Raw genomic sequence first — 20,769 nt, forward strand, 5'->3', positions numbered from 1 at the left:
TTCTCATTATTTTAAAGGCCTGTTCCCAGGCCCATCATCAGATCTACAACTATTGTCTTCTCTACTCAGACTGTTTACAGAGAGTTTCTACTTTTTCAGGCAAGTGGAGCCTTGAAGATGAAAAGAACAATTGTCTTGTTAATGTGGAGCCTTCAGGTAGTTGGAAAGAGAACCCATGTATTAAAACACCTGTACCCCAATGAATATTGATCTGAGTGCCATAAGGAATATATAGACAGTGTGTTATACTACAGAGCATTGCCATTTATTGAGGCTTCTGGCTATTAAAATACTTTGAGGACAGCTTTCATAAGAGAGGATCAATAAACATCTGGATAATTAGGTTCCAGAAACTGTAATCAAGTGGCTGCCCCCTCTATAGCCCTATATGTTATCAGTTATGATTATGGGGGTGGGGACACGGAGAATGAACAGGCACTGGGCATTGTCTTTCTCATTTTGATAAACCACAGTCCTACACTCCAACAACTGTAGAGCAACCTTAGAAGCTATTAACTTCACTGCCTCTCCCCTCCCAGGTTTCTATAATTGTCTCTTATCTCCATTTGTGGTTTGTATAAATAAAAGCAAAAGTGAAAAATGGATAAAGATATGCCATTCTTGACAGTATGGAGTTGCAGGTGTGTGTGAGACCCATCAGACAACCTCAGGGCACAATCATATTTCCCATCCAGCCTTTATCTCTGCCATAGTTATCACTGATATGCATCATTTCATTCTTCAAGCACCATCAGTGGCTTTCAATTGCTAGCAAGATAAAGTATGAATTTCTTAGCCTGTGTAACCCTAGTCTACCATTCTCATTGTCAGCTCATTCATCCCACACCCTGTAGTCCAGCCCCAGCTGACTGATGGACTGATCATGGCTCTCTGACCCTCTCTGCCTTTACTTAAAGTCTTCCACCAGCCTGGACTCCTTCCCTTGTATCTGTCAGTACTCACTCTGTTAATTTTTTCAGGCTTAAATCCGATGCAATCTCTTCTGTGAAGCCTTCATTTAATTTCTCCCCTCCCCCACATATACACGTATGCTTCACAGAATTAAGAGCTCCTTCTGCCCTCTTATGACGTGCTTTTACTTTTTATCATTTATTTCACTTTGCTTTGCATTGTGATTGTTTGCCTGTATAGATAGTGAGATCTTTGAGAGCAGAGACCATGTCTTCCTTGTATCTTTATCCTCCCTTTGGAGCCTGTTATAAACTGTTGCATGTAGTAGTTTTCACTGAAAGTTTATTGATTGAAGGACATGGCATAACCCACAGTTCACCTTTCTTTGTGACTCAGACAGGAGAGGTGTCTGAGTGGCTGATAGTTATAACTGGTGGTGACAGGATGATCTGATGTGTTCTAAGCATATGCAGTTTTGTCTAGGATAGGAAAAGGGTGATTTGATTTTGAGTAAGCAACCCAGCTCTAATCGTCTACCTTAAATTCTTTCTATTGTTCTGCTTAAGGTGATTTTCTACTAGCATGAAATGTTCTCCTTCTCAGACAGTTGATGGAGGAGCTGAGTCATGCCTGACTATACTTAATAAGATAGAGGCAGCTAATGCCTGAGGGAGCTGCCTTTGAGGACAAGCTGACATTTCTGACTCCTCTGCTTTTCAAAAGTGGGCGTTGTGAGGGAAAGTTGAGCATGAAGAGAGCTTCGGAGTCTCCATTGGAAACAGGACTACATAATGACACTGTCTAATTCAGACAGATGTGTTTTACCCCACTGCCTCTTGGCTGTGACATGTGCCTTCTGATGCTGAGAACTGCTAATCACGGAGTTTATGCTCCTCATTAAAGAGATGCACTTAGTTTGTTCCATTTCTTATTAACTACTGCCCACCCAAAGTGCCCTTAGTCTTTTCCCTGAAAAAACTGGCTTGCTTTTACATTTTTAAAATTCAGGCTGAAAAAGCACTCTTGAAGTTCACATTGATTATAATTTCGTCATATTAGAGATGGACGGGGTTAGAGATCATCTTGTTTTATCTTCTTGAGAAAACTGAATCCAAGAAAAGGGAAGTTATTCAGCCACAGTCAGTGTTAAATTTTAGACTCTGGAATGGGGCAGATCTGTGTTAGAATCCATCTCTCTCACTTGTTGTTGTTAAAAAATAAGCTAAGGCATAGTAAAAATTCTTAGAGTTTATTTTAGCAAAAATCTATTTGAATTGGGTAACATCAAACCAGGGGTGGTTAGGAGCTCTCTGCCAATGGGAATTAAGGGCAAGACTTTTACAGAACAGAGGAGGAAGCAAAGCAAGAACATTATTTGATTGACTATAGCTTAAGGAGTCATTCATTGAGAAAGCCTAGTTGATATGATTGGTTTCCTTAGGTTTCCATGTCTTGACCTTGAAGCATTATAGGCTCAGGTTTTGGTATGCGCAGGTAGGCTGCTTAATTAGTAGCCCACCTCAGTCCAATGGCTTCTTTGTTCAATTAATTTAACACTGTAATTGTATGGATATTCTTTAACTTACCTATGGCTCATGCTCATTTGTTATATGGAGACAATAATAAAACCATCTGAAAGAGCTATCTTGAGAATTAAAAGAGAAAACAAATGTAAAACACTTAATACCAGGCATATGAAAGCATTCAATATTAGGTGGTGGTGGCAATTATAATAATAATGATGATGGTCAAACTGGCAGAGCTTAGACAAGAAATCAGGTCATCTGACCCTATGTTGTTATTCCCCACAGAAAATACTATAAGACATACCTCAGGAACGATATTTAGTGGCAAGGAAGTATAAAGATATCTGTCTAGAAGAGAATCCCTATATTCAAAGAAAGGCTTAGTAGCTAGTTTGTAATAGGACAGAAGGAAAGAACATAGTTTGAGATACTTAGTAGCATGCAGAATCAACGTGAATGAAATTGTGAAGGAATTCGATGTGAAGGAATTCTATACAATGTGACCAATCCAGAAACCAAAGGACTGAGTATGATACTAGAGAGCCTGAGAGCATCGGTTGAGAGAAGACTGGTTTTGGAATCAGAAAGAGCTCTGCTGCCTAATAGCTCCGTGAGTTTCCCAAGTCACTCTCTGAGTCTCCGTTTCCAAATCCTAAAGTGAGGCAACACCCCAACCTCTGTAATACAAGAATATGATGTGTCTGAAACTGCCATGTAAAATGTGAATTACTGTGGATTTTGTTAACAATTATGGATTTGTAATCTTTGTTGGTATGTGGTCGGGGGAATAAGGTAAGGATTCCCAAGTGATGAATTTGGAACATTTTCCTCCCTCAGGAGTATGGTCATAAGACATGGTGTTTCTAATTAGCCACCTTTATTATCACTCTCCCCATGAGGCAAGGAACCATAGCACTGGGAGGCTGAAAGCCAGAGATGAGTGTACTGGACTGACACACTCTCTCTCTCTCTCTCTCTCTCTCTCTCTCTCTCTCTCTCTCTCTCTCTCTCTCTCTCTCTCTCTCTCTCTCTCTCTCTCTCTCTCTCTCTCTCTCTCTCTCTCTCTCTCTCTCTCTCTCTCTCTCTCTCTCTGTCTCTCTCCCCCCCCCCCTCTCTCTCTCTCTCTCTCTCTCACACACACACACACACACACCAGTGATATATACCTAGACAGTTATAGTTGCACCACGAAGCTCCTAAAAGCCCTCTTATATAACTTCAAACCTGCAGACCCTTTTCCTGATCCAGCACCTATTTCTCTTATTTTCACTTTTCTACTTTATGGTAATTTTTTTTTTTCGGGGGCAGAACATTAGTGTATAGCCCCTGATGAGTGTGAATAGAGAAGGAATGTGTGTACCATGTGAAAGAGGGCTGACAATAACAAAGTTATTATATAAGAGATTATACATTTGATTTCTTTAGTGTCTGCTTTTGCTTCGTATATGAAAAGTTTCTTCTATTTTCTTCCTATGTTTTAGAACTCTAGAGTTCAGAAAGGTTGGTTTGTAGTTTCTATTTTCTCTTCAACAATTAATATATAGGAGATAAATTTTCTCAACCTGAAGACTATAGTGAGTCTAAATGTTGATATAGGTATGAAAATTCAACCTCTGACATACGAGGAAAAAAGAAAACCAAAACTTGATGTGAGCATAGTGTATACTCTCTTTTGTGGGTTTTATAGGTAGAAGTCATGGATGATATGAAGGAAATAACCAGGAATCTGGAAATTATCTTGCCTCTGCTACTAACCCAGTCTTTCACTCAGGCATTCCTTCACCCTTCTGGTTTTAGAGACTATCTATATAATGTGTCAGGGAACTGGATGATTTGTAAGGCCCCTTCCAGCTCCAACCTGTAGTGGTTTTCTAAGATATACACCTATATAGGATTATAGGTGACTGAAATATGCAGAAACTTGGACCGTGATTTCATCTTGGCATTTATTTTCCCAAGACCCTGCTTTACCTCTTGGAGCCATCACTGTTCTCTTGATGACGGACCGTTGAAAACCTAACCACTCAGAACTCCCACCTCGTGAGTTCTTCCTACCACCCCATCATCATTCACTGCCAGACATTTCCCCAAAGCCCATTCTTCATGCTCTCAGTTTTTGATGCTTGCTTCGCCCAATTTTCTCTTGGAATCTTTTGTTTTCTGCTTGTCACTACTAGCCTTCAAGAAAAATCTACATGCTTGACACATTATTAAAATTGAACGAGACTGCACTGGCATTTCACAGGTGATGCTTTGCTTAAATGCAATGGCAGGATTGAAGTCTGCATCTCTTCCTCTGGCAGGTAATGAAGATCTCAAACACTCTTTTACTCCAGGCAATTTTCTGAGAATTGCTGGGGAAGTTGCTGGCAAGGCTCACACGGCACTCTTTGACTTTGTAGTCCTGCCTAGAATATGGCTGAAAATTGTGAGGCAGGGGAATCATATAGCTCCTAATTGAAAGTTGAAGGCTTCTGATGTACTTTCACTGAACCAGTCTCCCTGACATTCCAATTGGGAAATGAGTTGTGGGGATGGAAGGTCTAGAGACCCATTGAGTACCTGGAGGGCTTTAAATTTCCATCAAGTGGGCGAATGGAAAAGTGATTGCCTGAGCTGCCTTTGCTGATTAATAAAATCATGCTTAGCCTGCTTTCTACATTTTAGAACTCAGATCTTAATTTTGGATTTTCTGTTCCTGGCTCTAATAAAATGCAATAAAAACTCAAAAACACACAACAATTCACTTCCCCTGCTTTCTTTCTAGGTCTTAATTCCATCTTCTCTAAAAATCAACACACGATTGTAGCTAAACTGTATGAAGTTCTTACTTCCACCTGAGCATGTGATATTTTTGTATGTGATCTTTATTACCCCATCAATAATTCTATAAAGTAGGTACTTTTATTAGCTGTGTATTTTGTTTCATGTACTATTACATATGAAGAAACTGGGGTATAGGATTCTTCTTTCCAGGTGCCACACCTATGGGCAGCATTGCTACCATCTTGCTTTTAGCCTCAAGACCAAGACCCATATATCATCTTCTTCACCTGTAAAATAACGGAGAGGAAAAGAATACTTGTCTGGCTTGATCACATAGAACACGTGCCAAGTTATCTTCTATGGTTCACTATTAATGTTTTCTGTTCCAATCTTTCTGCGTTTACTTTTTCTTTTCTTCCTTCCTTCCTTCCTTCCTTCCTTCCTTCCTTCCTTCCTTCCTTCCTTCCTCTTCCGTCCGTCCTTCCTTCCTTCCTTCCTTCCTTCCTTCCTTCCTTTCTTCTTTCTTTTCGGGGGACAGGGGGAGCTATTTCAACCTCTATTTTGAAGGAGAATATACTGTTGCAGTATTTACATTCCCAGTATCAACTAGAGATGTTTGTGCAGATATGTATTTGGAATTCATATTTTACTGGGATGTTATAGTAAGAAGAACATGACATTTGGATTGAAAAGAAATGATTCTGTTTGCCACTTGTGAATCTGTGTCATTCATCAAGTTAGCTCTCTGGGCTTAGTTACTTCATTTGTAAAATGAGAGGGTTCTTGTAAATATTTTAAAAACTTTTGTAGTCTAGCACCCTCAAACATTTTATTAGAAATGAGTCCCCACAGGTCAAATGTTATCAACATTTGTGGGGCCATTTTTAGTTTGAAATTGGCCAAAATGAGTTTGGAATTAAGAAAGAGAGGATTTTAATAATAATACTGAGGACTACTAACAGCTCTCTGCTATGCCCTTTAAAAGCATTCTCTTATTTAATCTTCCAACTAGCCTTCTTTGACACACAGGACTATTTAACTTACTTGTACATATTCACGTGGCTAAGAAGTGTCAGAATAAGGATTTGAACTGGGATTATCAGATTTCAGAGACTAGCAACTGTGTGCTCCTTAAGGAAAAGGATTTCGGGATATGCGACTTGGTTTGGTCCCCCCACCCCCCTCCCCTCATCATATACTGCTGGTCCATCTCTCAGGCCTTACTTTTATCTTTTCTTAGCTTCATTCCCCTTATGTGTGGAATGGGGATATTACCAACTATCCTACCAGAACCGAAGGCTACAACCAGATCTAAGACCCATATGTTCTGGGGTCCTATGACAAAGTGTGAAATATCTTTACTTCCAGTGCTGATAATCTATTTCTTGAATAGAAATTCGAAGTCGGAGACCAGGTTTTTTTCCTACATAGTGTTTCTATAGCCCTTAGTATTCATAGGACCCTGAATAAATATTATGTAATAATGAAAATAAAGAGAGCAAAGACTTCTTGGTTATTATATGGGAGTAGTAATTGGATCTTTACATCTTAATCATGGATTAGGAAAGACTGCTTGGGGGCAAAAAAAAACAAACAAACATAAAACCAGCTAATGATTGCTTAGAGTGTCTCAGGGTACTCTGCCACACTTGACATAACCCAGTTTGTTTATTGTCGCAATAGCCCTGCAAAGAAAATCATTCCCTTCAGCCACACGAGGATGCTCATTATAGTGATTTTTTTTAAGAAAAAAATGGAACCATGGTACAGAGGCAGCACACCCAGAATCCATTCTTTAGCCTACTAACCCCTGCTGCCACTATGATGAAAGAAACAGAGTCTTTTTTAGGTGGTTATTAGATGATGCTGTTCCATATTCTTTCTTATTATGCACAGCAGCAGGAAGGATGGCTATTGGACTCTTCTTGGACGTTAACACGATGATTACAGGTCTTTTTGTTGGAGCTCCGAAGACAAGTTGTGAAATGACTTGATGGAGATCAAGAAAGAGCTTACAGACCTTTAGCAGCCCCTCTAGACCTGGGAAATATTCAGTTCTCTAGAAAACTCAGGGGTTTTCTTTAGGTTCTCTGCCACCAGGGAAATTTTGTAGAAAATGACACTCATGTTCATGAACTAAGAGAGGAACCTCCATATGGCAGGTATCGAATGAAAACCAAACTGTTCAGAGATCCTAGAGTGCCGGTCCTGTAATTAGACTCTGAAAGACCCCAGCTCTAAGTCATCTTTTTAGGTTATTGCATTTTCTAACTTTAAGCATCACCTACTATGGTATACGTTCTGAATTTAAACTTCACAGTTCCGACTGTTTTCATCCATGAGGATTTATTTTCCCTTTTCACTTCTTCCTTTTTATTGTCTTTGTTTTCACATTTGCCTGGTAACAACTTTCTCCAAATTATTATTTTTAACTAGCTAGGCCTACCTTTTCTAATTGATATGAAATAGCAGGATGGTATAAAGGTACATGGCCAGTGTAGATGGGAGGAGGAGTACACCATTGGAAATAAAACTTGTTCTAGGAACTAACTCTTAACAACCTTGCGAAACTGAAGCTATAGCTTGTGGATTCTACCCCTGCTTCATCCTGCTTTCTGAATTTGTCATTCTTTCCTTATGTGGCAAATCCTATCAACCACTTAGGACTGTTTCATGTTTTCTTCAAATTACTGATCAAGAAAACCCCCTTTTTTTGGTGGGAGTAAGGTATGTTTAATTATCTGGTCCAGGAAAGCCATCTGTCAAGTTATTAGCTCAGTGTCGTTGAATAGTACAAACAACATAAGGGTTTCTGATGGATGCTCACAGCCGCTCCAGCTTTCCTCCCCCATCCCTAACTTCTCTCTCTCCTTTTGATGGCTTAGTTGACAACGATCAAATTTCAGCAACATCTTCTAAACATTTGTGTGAGTAGCTCTTTTCTGAGTAAAAAAAAATTAAGTGTTAATATTTTTTCCACTTAAGTCATACTCTAGGAAATGTAGTTTGTAGATGTTTTTGAAAACTGATTTTTTATTAATAAGACACTGCTGGAAAAATGTCTATATCATTCAAATATTTTTTTTTTTTTTTTTTTTTTTTTGTAGATGTTTTTGAAAACTGATTGTTTATTAATAAGACACTGCTAGAAAAATGTCTTTATCATTCAAATATATTTTTTTTTTTTTACTGAGGAACAAAAAGCAACATATTTTTAAATGTACATATTAATCAAATAGGCAGACTCATGGGATGGATGAAACTCAGAAATAATTCAACAACCCAGTTATAACAAATGAAATAGGGCACGTTATCAGTTAGGATGATGATCAGCTATGAATAAGAAGACTCAAAATGATAGGGTTTAAACTAATATTTCTCCAAAATGAATATGCATAGGAAACACCCGGGGATCTTGTTGAACTTATTTAGGAGGTGGGGCCCGAAAATCTGCAGTTCTGACAAGCTCTCAAGGGATGCTGATGATGATAATGAGCTGTGGACCACAGTTTAACTAGTAAGGATATAAAAAAAAAAAATAATAGAACTTCAGTTTCTATGGTACTTTATATCCTAAGCTCATTCAGTTTTCCTAACTGCTCTGTACTATTATAAGCTTCGTTTTTTGAACATAGAAACTGAGGTTTCTAATGGTTGAAGGACTTACCCTTCTTTAAAATTTCATACTCCTGACACTCCCACTCTCCTAATCCCTCATTCCTGATCCCTCTTAACAAGTTCTATGTTTTTCTTTGTCCCATTGACCCTCCAATGTGCTCTATATTTTTCTTATTTAGGATGTCGACTATATATTGTCAATGTCCTTATGTTAGAAGATAAGATCCATGAGACCTGTGTTTTGTTCACAAATGCATCCTGAGCACCTGCTTTAGTACTTGGTACATGATAGGATGCTCAGTGCATAGTTTTTAAATGAACTAATTAAGCCAGTGGGTATCAAAGCTTTTTTGAATCATGTCTGTTTTGCCCAACTCTAATGCTCTGTGCTTTTCTTTTAGGGTCCCTGCTAAAATTTTAGTGTCTGGCACTCCTATATTTGCCTCACAAACTTGCCCACACTTAACTTGTTGATTTTCTCTTTGTCTTTATGCTTCTCATTCAAAGTTGCTTGCCAGCCTAACCAGTTTCCTCATGTCTTGGAGTCTATCTGGATTACAGTCCCATGCTAATATTTCCTGAGGAGCCATACATACCACTAGAAAAAGAAAATTCTTCAAAACTACCTGTATGGATGTAAAACAAGCCCTCCCATTAGACTTAGTCTCTGCCCTTAGGCGTGGATAGGACTACTAGAATGTGCTGATGGGACCATTTTTAAAGTGGCCTCATCCACATTGGGTTCCAGTGTGGGATGTTAAAAGGACTGCTTCTGATCACAACCCAATCTAAGGACTACAATCTTCATCTCCGCCTTCCCTTCCCTCCTTTCCCCTCCCTCCCCTCCCCTCCCCTTCCCTTCCCATCCCTTTCTGTCTTGTTCTGTCTTGTGCTGTGCTGTGCTGTGCTGTGCTATGCTATGTTTGAATATAATACTATGATTTTATATTATAAGACCTGGAAGCTTGTTCTAACAGTGGGTTCTTTCCACCAGGTATTTTCATTTAGTTAATTTCATGTGTGTCTTTCTTTTTCCAAGATTAACTTCTTGATGGGCAATGGCCCATTCAGATTTAGCATCCAGATGCACCTAATATGCACTGAGCTCCTTCCATATGCCAGGCCCTCTCATTCTCATACAACACTGTAAGATATACATGTAACTAATATGTACATAGAACTTCACAGTTTCTGTAGTACTTTATATCTTAGGCTTACATGCAGAAGGTGAGAGTCTAAGAAGGGAAGCACTTTGCCCAAGATGATATGAAAAGTAAGTGGCCCAGGGGGAATACTTACATACAGAAATTAATTCCACATTAGGTCTTCCAATATTTAAACCATTTCCTTTTTTTTTCTCTACCTGAGCTTCCTGAGTTTTTATATCTATATGTCTCTCTGCCCTAGCGCCCAGCACAGTGCCATGCTCACAGCTGGTTCTCAGTAAATATTTAATAAATACAAACATATGAATAGCTTTTCTGTGGCAAATATCTTGCTTTGAATGTGTGAGCATAGATGTGGGACAAACATCCTAGATCTGTGTTCAGGCAGCTTTTATTTGTGCTACCACTCAGGCGAAAGTAAGTCAATTAATCTTTCTGTCTCTGTTTCCTGGCATGTAATGTGGGAATGGGTCATGAAAGCCCAAGAGGGTGTTGCGAGATTAATTAGTTAAAATGTATACCCTGTTATATAAATGCTAATTGCTGTCAGGAGCGTGGGTTGGATTTTCCAGTGACTTGGCTTTGCAAGGCTTTTGCACATTTCCATTTGTCCTGCGTGCCACCAAGCCTCAGTCTTAAGAAATTCTTTGGCAGAGGAAAATAATGACTTTGTGGTTCCCATGTTGAGGGTCCAATTTAGAGAGGACTTCCACTGGGGAGTAAACTGGATAAGAAGGAATGTTTTAAACAAAAATGTAATTCACTGTGCCGGTAATTCATTGCCCCTTTGCTGTTATTGGAAACAAATCTATTTGCATAACAGCCTTTCCCCAGTCTTTTCTTCAGCTGGTGCCTGCAGTGAATTCTATAATTAATTTGGTATTACATGACACTCCAGCCTATTGCCATAGATTTTATTTTTGTTTGTTCATTGAATAATTTAAAAAGCTCTGACAAAATACCCTTAGGTGGCTGGCTAGAGAAACTTAAAATCTCACAGAAATAGTTTCAAATGGGCAAATACCCTGAATGAAAAGCTCAATAATAATACTATTTCTGTGAATGTTTACAGATACTAATATGTGAACTTTCAGTCTCTATTATAAAGGAGTCTGATTCTCTTTATAGATATATTTATTTGGCCCATGCCACATTCTATAAGGAAGCTACATAGCATGTATAATAATTTCTTTTCCCCTTTAAACTGTATTGCATTTAATTTGGTTGAAAAAATATTAAGCCAAAAATCTTTGTTAATTATATTTAAATTTTTGTATGCAAGGGCCTTTAACAAATGCTATTTTTAAAAGTGTCTGCTCTTGATTTATTGTTATTTTATGAAAGTAAATTCTGCTTTCCTTTATTAGTCAAGATAGGCAATACTAGTTGTTATAACAAATATCCTCCAAATCACAGTGGCTTAACACAATAGAGGTTTATTGTTTGTTCAGTTATAACCTCTTGAAAGTCTTATGGGATTCCTGAGAATCTCTGCTCTGAGCAATGACAGGAAGCCGAGCTCCTTTCATCTTTTGATGCTACCCTTTTCAAGGTCTCCATGTAAGAGAAAGAGAAAGCACCAAAGATTTTGCTGGAAATTAGAGATTATACAACATTTCTGACCACATTCATTGGCCACAGAACCTAATCACATGGCCCCAACCCAATTGCTAAGGATATGTAGTTTTCATATGGGCTAAGGAAGAGAAAACAGGATTAATGAACATGTAGCCAGGCTCTGCCACATTCTGCCCTAGTGATCACCAACATTCCATTTCATACTTCTTCCTAAATTGTCTCATCTGAGTACATGCTTGTGTTTGAGATGTCATATTAGCTGCCTTTTTCCATCTCCCATTTTATAATCAGCATTCTCCTACTTACCAAAAAAAAAAAAAAAAATCTACCTGTCACTTATCATCTATCTTACTATTAATCATTGTCCAGTGCTATAAAGATCTCCAAGGCCAAACAAAGTGACAATTTGTACTATTAGTGTCAAAAAGTCTCCTTTAATCAAGATACCATTAACCTCCAGAAGAGCTTCCTCTCTCTCTCCAATTTACCAGTGTTCTTGTTAAAAGTGAGTCACAACATCAGAACCATGATCTACTGGTCCAAGTTGGGGTGATCTCAGTTGAGATATATTATAGAGTGGGATAGCAGGAAGAATGATAATTTTCGTTTAATAGTCTTCCTCTACCATCGTCCAAATTTGATCAAACACTTTATAGCTCGTGAGAGAGAGACCTTTAGAAATAGCATGAAGAATATTTTTATGAAATACAGAAGGCAGTAGTATCTTATTTTATGTTGACAACAAACAATATGATCAAATTTCAGACACCATCAGCTGTCCAATTGTCTATCTCTCATTCTCTTTCAAACTAGACCTTATAATTCAAAAGCGAATGACTGTCATGCCAATGCATATTACTACAATTTTTGGTTTAAACAATGAAATCGATACTTTTTTCTGATAGAAGGTAAGTATCATTAGGATGGTTTGACACTGAGAATGACTTTGCCAATGGTAGTGAATAGTGGATATTTCCCTTCTTTCCATCCTTCCTTCCTTCCTTGCTTCCTTCCTTCTTTTCTTTTTTCTAATAATATTTTAATTATTTTCAAAATAAATTATTCACAGAGATTTTCTTTTTTAAGACCAGTAGAATGAAAAGCTTATACCAGTAAAATTGTATTCATTCTGCCATAACTTTCCTCACTCCCTCTAGTTCTCTTCCACGGAGGCATCATTTTTCAGTATTTTATTTATTTATTATGACATTTACAATAGATTTTGTAAACTGTTATATTTTATTTAGTTAACCCTAGGTATTATTTTTTTCACTTTTTAAATTATAGTAAATGAGAATTCTCTCCCTTATTCTGCTATTCTCTTTGCTTCCTTTCCCATTTCTCTCTACATAAATACTACTACAATATTTGGTTGAATCAATAATCAATCAATATGTCTATATGTATTAATGAACTGTAATTATGTTATCCTATTTTTGAAGTTATTTATTGTCTTCTTTTCAAATGATTACTTTAATTTGTATCTTTTGGTAACAGTTTTCATATTTTTCAGTTGTCTTTAGGCATAATTTTCCACAGTGCTAACTAATCAGACAATTTATCAGTCACTTTTTTTTTTTATTTTTCGGAGTTTTCCACTTCTTCCTAGACTCTTTCATGACCAAGCCCTGATGCATAGCTGTTATCCTGGGATCTCCTTCACTGTTATTCTAAGACTCTCTTCCTCTCTCTCTTTTTTTAAAGTTGGATCCTTACTCCTTGATCCTATGTTTTCCTCTTCTTTATTTTTTCTCATTTTAGTGGCATAAATCCTCCAAAAGCTTTCTGATAAAGAGCCTATGAAATATAAAATTATTTAGTTTTTATGTGTGTGAAAATATTACCTTCACCCTTGATTATTTTGTTGGGTTTAGATTTAGGGTTGGAAATTTTCTTTTGGATGAATTGCTTTCATTATCTTCTAGTTTCCAGTCTTGGTTTTGAGAGTTTCAAAGCCATTCTGATTTCTGATCTTTTGTATGTAACCATTTTTACCCTCTTTCTTATTCTCTGGTGGTTTGTAGAATATTCTCTTTTTCTAATTTTAAAAAATACTTTTGTATAACCTAGTGGTTACCAGAGGGTAGAGGATGGGAGGAGGGGGAACGTAGACAGGGTAAAGGAGGTCAAATATGTGGTGACCAAAATAAAACTATGGGAGGTGAACACACATGTAAATACATACAGGCCATACTGTTAACGTGTACAGCTGAAACTTATTGGATTTTGTTAACCAATGTCACCATAAAAAATAATAAATAAATGAATGAATGAATGAATAAAAGCACTAAACAATACCACATTATTGGAATGGTGAGAACTTGAGCATTTATTTTATTATTTTCTGTAAGTTTGGAATATTTCATAATTTACATTTTTTAATTAAAGTTTAAACAAGCAAAAGGGCAGAATAAATTAAGTAAAAATAGCAAATATTGATAATTGTTAAAGTTGGGTGATGGGTATATAGGTACTCATTCTACTGCTCTTTTTTTGTAAGTTTGACATTTCTGTATAGATTTGAAATTTTAAAAATAAAGCTTTATTAAAAAGTCAAAGAAAATACTTTTGTGATGTAGGTCTATTTTCATCCACTATGCTAGAGAAATTGATAGGTCCTTTGATTTTAGAAGGTTAGGTTTTTCAGTTCTGGGGTTTCTTTTTCTTCGAATTATTTAATTGAGACTTTTCTTTCTGTTTTATTATTATTATTAATTCATTAACTAATTAATTAATTTTGGGGAGAGCTCCTTTTATTGAGACATTGAGAGTCCTGGACTGGTTTTCTAATTTTCTTGTCTTTTTTCATTTTTTTTTTCTTTTTATTCTACTTTTTGGGAAATTCTCAACTTTAACTTTCAAAGAACCCATTTGTTAAGTTTTAATTTTCTGCAATCGTGTTTTTAATTTTAATGAGCTTTTTTTCTTCTTTGAATATTTCTTTGTTATGTCATCTTGTTCTTGCTTCATGAATGTAGCGGCAGTTCCTTATTTCTCTGAGGATGCTAATAATAGGATTTTTTTTTAAGATTTTTTTTTTTATGTCATCTTGTTCTTGCTTCATGAATGTAGCAGCAGTTCCTTATTTCTCTGAGGATGCTAATGATAGGATTTTTTTTTAAGATTTTTTTTTCCTGTACTAATCTTGATTTTCCTAAAGTTTCTTTGGATGTTACCTCTCATGGTGGAGATTTTACTCTGGGACTATCTGTTCATTTTTAAAAAGAAGTGATTTAGAAGCTGACTGAAAATTCTAAATGTGAATGTAAGGCTTGTTAACCTTGAGCTTTTCTGTTGAATGGTGTGGCCGTGCAATTTGTTAAAGAACCACTGATATTAAGAGTGTTAGGTCTTTCTTCCTAAGCTAGTCAAATTTCCCATAGAAGATTTATTCATTCTCCTGCCTGGAGGATAAAGGTCTAACTGCTTTCATCCTTGGAGCTGAGTAGAAAAGCACTCCTCTTGAGTGCTAGGAGAGTGAGATAAGAACAAAGGCAGAGCTTTGACAAAGCTTTCAGCTGATTGTCCTTATTTCTCCACTCTGCTGGTTAAGTCTTTGTTTTATGGTAATTGATTGCATTTGACAGGTGAGAACAGATTTTTCATACTGGTAGCAAGCAAATCCCTATTCTCTATAACTTAACTCTGCTACGTGTTATCTGTATCAAGAGATCTAAGCTAAGGAAGTCTCAGTCTCTGTACTTTCATATTTGCCAAGGCAGAAGGGAACGCAACATGGTGAAATATACTCTGGTCCTTAAAACACCCTCCACAAGTGATACTCACTAGATCATATTGGCCAGAGTATGTCATATGTCTTATCCTTTTTTCAGAGGGGCATACAAATACAATCTTACAGTACGTCTAGGAAGAGAACTCAAAAATACTGGGTGAACAGCACTATTAATATTTTATCTTGGTGCTGATAGTTCCTCTTGGGGTTTTTTCTGCATTCTTCATTCCAGATTTGTTTGCTCTCCAGCTTTCCCCTGCTGGTTTAGGATTTTTCATTTTAAATGGGCTTATCTGGTTACCCCTTATTCATTTTGATGTCTCTATTGCCTTTTCTCCTGTTCTTGATGTTACGTGGGATTATGGCTTGAAAAATTATTTTTAGTTTAAGTGGAATTTCAGAAAGGAGTGAAATTATATGCAGGTATTCAGTCTGACATATTTATCTTAAAAACTATGATTGTAATTTCCTTAAAACTGAAAAAAGAGAATTTTGTAACTTTGCAGCTTTAATGAAAATACAGTTAAACAATGTGATAAGATAGATATTTTGCCAAGTTTTTTTTTGTAAATATTTTTTACTAAGTTTGTATTGGTATGAACAACATTTTGATCTCACAGTTCTTTCTCTGTATGTTGGATTTGAAAAAGTGTTTCTACATGAATGCATAACAATTATAAATAATAGCAATTTGTTTAGTCTTAGAAAAACCAGTTTGTTAAATTTTCCAGAAATCTATTATTTACTTAGGGATTTATTATGTACTTACAAAGCCTTTTGCAAGTGGTAAAGCTTCAAGTTCCTTGTTTTTATCAAAATTAAAGTAGCCTCTAATTTAGTTGTTCTATCAGTTATCTACTGTCTCTAAAACATTGCCTACCAACCAACTACAAACTTCAGTGACAAGCTTCATTTTATTTTTTACACATGTATTTTTTGCTCATGAGTTTATGGGTGTCCCGGATAATTCTAACAGAAGCTTGGCTCAAGCGATCTAGGCTGGGCTCTTGCATCTTTGGTCTTCTGTGAAAGGCCAGACAGCAGTGCTTGTGGAGGTGAGCCAGCTGTCAGTTGAGTATCTTAGTCGCTTCTGGCTGTTGTAACAGAATACCATAGATAGGGTGGATGACTAAACAAAAAACAGTCCAAGAGGCTAAGAAGTCCAAGATCAAGGTGCCAACATACTAGATGTCTGGTGAGAGACTTTTCTTTTTTCCCAGTTTGCAGAGGGCTGCCTTCTTACCATGTTCTCACGTGGAAGAGAGAGAGAGAGAGAGAGAGAGAGAGAGAGAACGAACGAGAGAGCGAGAGCGTGCGCACAAGTTCTCTCTTCCTTTCCTATAAGGACTATAAGGACAGTAAGCCCACCACAGGGGCTCCACCTTCATGACCTAATTACTTCTCAAAGTCCCCCACCTCCAAAATCTGTCATGTTTCGGCTTCGACATGAATTTGGGGGGGGGTGGTAGGACACAAATATTCAGTCCATAACACTGGGGTTGTTCTCATGGTGGTGACAGGGTTACAAGAAAAAAAAGCAAAAGGCTTAGAATTGACACAAAATCACCTTCGCTGCATTTTGTTGGTCAGCATAAGTCACTAGGACAGCTCAGGTCCAAGGTGTGGGAAAATGGACTCTCCTTGACTAGAAGACTCATTGCATCAAACTGTAAAGGATGTGGATATAGGGAAGAGTGGGAATTAAATCTGGTTTCAGTCTTCCAGAGATGTCAGTGATAGATTATTAAAATAATGTTTGATAATAAAAATATAAATGGTGCATATAGCTCCAACGAAATATAAAGAATCGATAACCTTGATAGAATTAAACTCCTGTTCTTGACTATAGACAAATTTCCTCTGTGCTTATGTATAAATAAAATATTTTCGACTAATGCTCAACCCTTCTTTTCAAAAATAGTCCATCCTGATTACAATCAAGAAATGGTTTTCAAAATAATTTTACATTTTATATTTAATAATTACTTGTAAAATTGAAAATATATATTATTTAAATTGTGTATCTCTAATTATAATAAAATTCATTTCAAAAGAAAAAAAATTTAATATTTAGAGTATTATATATTACACAGAAAAGTAAAATGATGAAAAATTTTTAAAAAGCTATCAAACAAAAATATATTTCATTAAAGTAATATTATGTGTGGAGACAGTGGAATCAATACAAAAGAATGGTATAGAATTACCAGTGTTTAAAAGAAAGCTTATTTACATATTTTTAGGTGGATATTGGTGTATGGCAAATCACTAGTTCATTCGATGTAATTGGAAGAGTGGTATAACCATTTTATTTTAAAATGTCATTACTTGTAATATGACATTAAGTATATCCTTTCTAATTGTTATACTTATGATGAAAAGTTTTAGATGTCAGCTGAAATGTGGAGAATATTACACCATTAAAAATATATATACATATATATACACACATACACACAAACACACACATATATGTATGCATGTGTATGTATGTATGTTAGGAAAAAAGAAAAAAGAAAGGAAAAAAGAAAACTATTTTAAGATGATTGTTTTGGGCTTTACAGTACTCCATCATTCCTGACTTCTGTTCCCTATAGTTATATCTAGAGCCCTACATTCATATATTACTCTTTTAAAAAGTCATTTATTATTATTTTTTTCCTGTGTGGATCAGTGATTACTTTTCATTATAAGAAATAAATTGTAAAAGTCATTATAAATTTTATTTGACTCTAAATGATAGAAACTATAGCACCTTTGTTCTCCACTGAGCATCACTGAACCCTCTTGACTTCTTGAGGGCTACAGTCCTGCTGTGTAATCTGATATCCAGTAGACACATTGACTAGCCCAAATGAAGATGTGCTATAAGTGTAGAACACATTGAATTTTGAAGAGTTATTACAAAAAAAGAATGTGAATATAAAATATCTCATTTTAATGTATTGGGGTGTTTCGGATATATCAAGTTTAACAAAATATATACATTAATTTTATCTCTGTTTAAAGCATTTTTAATGTGGTCACTAGGACATCTAAAATTATGTATATGGCTCACATTATATTACCATTGGACAGCATGGATTTAGCCCCAAAATCAGGAACCTCGAGGAGAACTGGGAGTCCTGGAAGGTTGTCTTTGCAGTTACAGTTTTCTCCTTAGAACCTCCAATGTCCCCAGAGGAATCAGAGAGTATGTGACTTCTTTTTCATGTGAGATTCTCCCCTATATCTTATAGGGTTCAAGAGGATCAGGCTATCAAATCAGACTGCTATCTCAGTCAAAAAATGATAAAGAATGGAAGTCATTTCTTCATACAACTGTCTATTATATGCAAATATTAAAGGGAGGCTATTGAAGATGACCAAGAAAGGGGGATCCTGGGAAAAATTGGGTATCCTGAGGAGAAAATGTGTTCTATGGAGGCCTTTAATGTGAGGTGACTCATTTGCCTTTTTTTTCTTTTCAGTTGTTCCAGAACGCTGCGATGACTGGGGACTAGATATCATGAGGCAGATCCAAGTGTTTGAAGATGAGCCAGCTCGCATCAAGTGCCCGCTCTTTGAACATTTTTTGAAATATAACTACAGTACAGCCCATTCAGCTGGCCTTACTCTAATCTGGTATTGGACTAGACAGGACCGGGACCTTGAGGAACCAATTAACTTCCGTCTCCCTGAGAACCGCATTAGTAAGGAGAAAGATGTACTCTGGTTCCGGCCCACCCTCCTCAATGACACGGGCAACTATACCTGCATGTTAAGGTAGCCTGAGTTTTGGTGGCCACTTTCTCTTTTCCCTTTAGTTCCTAGGCCTTTATCCAGAAGATGCATGAGCTATGAAGCTGAGGAGGAAAGAGAAACATTTAGAAAGAGTTACTTACAATTTACCCCAGTGGCTTAGCTGAGCTTGGCTGAGAGAGGTATGAGGAGAAAATGGTTGTGCTCCTGAAAACATTCTCCATAGACGGTTCCTTTTCAAATCCTGACATATATCAAGGTTGTCTAAAGGTAGATCCTCGCTTATTTGTCCCCCTTCCCTGACATTGGAACCTGCCTATACACTTCTGCCCCACCTGGAGGCATCTATATCCCTAAACAATAAGCAGGGCAGGGTGTACAACACACTCATATCTGTTATTCTTGTCAACTTTCAAAGGTCTTAATAAAGCGTTGAGATGCTTGTTATAAGAGAAGGAATATTTGGGAGGCATCAAATGTATCTAGAACATTGCTTTTCAGCCTTTTCTACCAAAATTCTCTTAAGAAACAAATGGACACCATATCTCTGGGAATCTAAGAATATAATACAAAGCGCCCTATCATTACTGCAAAATTTCTTTCAAATCTACTTTTTTTCTTAAAAGTTCATGTAGAGTTTGCATTTTGCTCCAAATATACTATTTTTACTACCAATTGACTTCTTGAGAGCTACAGTCCTGCTGTGTAATCTGATATCCAGTAGACACATTGACTAGCCCAAATGAAGATGTTTTTTTTGCTCTTAAAAAAAATTTAACTGAAGCCCTTCTGAAGAATAATCATTTTAAAACTTAGTTCTTTGGATGTTTTTTTCTCCACGATTCCTTTTTAGCTTTCAGGCTTTATTTTATTTTTTAAATTCCCATCTATGTTATGAACTTTTTTTTTAAAAACATAGTTTCCTACTATTTAATAAGTGCATTGGTTTGCTAGGGCTGCCATAACAAAATACCGCAGATTGGGTATTTAAACAATAAAAATTTGTTTTCTTACAGTCTGGAGGCTAGAATTCCAAGAGTAAGGTATAGGCAGGGTTGGTTTAATTCATCTGTCCTTGGTTTGGAGATGGTCATATTCTCTCCATGTCTTCACATGGTCTCTCTCGTGTTTTCTGTGTCCTAAACTCTTCTATAAGAACATTAGTCATATTGAATTAGAGCCTGCCCATATGACCTCATTTTACCTTACTTATCTCTTTCAAGGCCTATCTCTAAATATACTCTGAGGTACTGGGGATTAGGTCTTCAATGTATGAATTCGATGAGGTCACAATTCAGCCCATAACAATAGGGCTGAATAACATAGCAATACTCCAACTTAGAATAACATAACATAACAGTAAGTAATCTCAGACCTTCTTCTGAATGTTCAATGTCATAAATGGATATTAACTGTTCTCTGATGGAGAACTTTGACTATGCTTTGATAAATTTAAACTATGTAATGATTGTGGAGAAAGACCTTTTCTCTGTCACAGGAACAAATTTTGACCACTGTGGCCTTGAGAGTCCCTTGTAACCTCTGAAGGCCCTTCTGAGATTTTCGCATGATTCTTTATTTTTATTAAAATGGGTTCTAGACTGGTGTGTAGGCTTCCAAGGAGCCTGAAATACTCATGTTTCCATTATTTATATACTAATATCACTTTATTGGAGAAGTTAGAAAAGATTATAGTGGAAAAAACACTGGATGAGTAGACAGAAAGCCT

At 36.6% G+C, this 20,769-nt stretch overlaps 1 protein-coding gene across 2 annotated transcripts in view; it reads left to right on the plus strand.

Moving 5' to 3' along the window:
- Positions 1–20,769, plus strand: part of IL1RAP (interleukin 1 receptor accessory protein) — a 123,063-nt gene that overhangs the window by 60,887 nt on the left and 41,407 nt on the right. For both annotated transcript variants that reach the window (XM_025042310.1, XM_025042311.1), the window contains exon 5: positions 18,770–19,064. In XM_025042310.1, coding sequence (XP_024898078.1) covers positions 18,770–19,064 — 295 coding nt within the window. The remainder of the gene's footprint in view (positions 1–18,769; positions 19,065–20,769) is intronic.

This window comes from Pteropus alecto, unplaced genomic scaffold (genome assembly GCF_000325575.1).
Source record: "Pteropus alecto unplaced genomic scaffold, ASM32557v1 scaffold88, whole genome shotgun sequence".
Taxonomy (NCBI): Eukaryota; Metazoa; Chordata; class Mammalia; order Chiroptera; family Pteropodidae; genus Pteropus; species Pteropus alecto.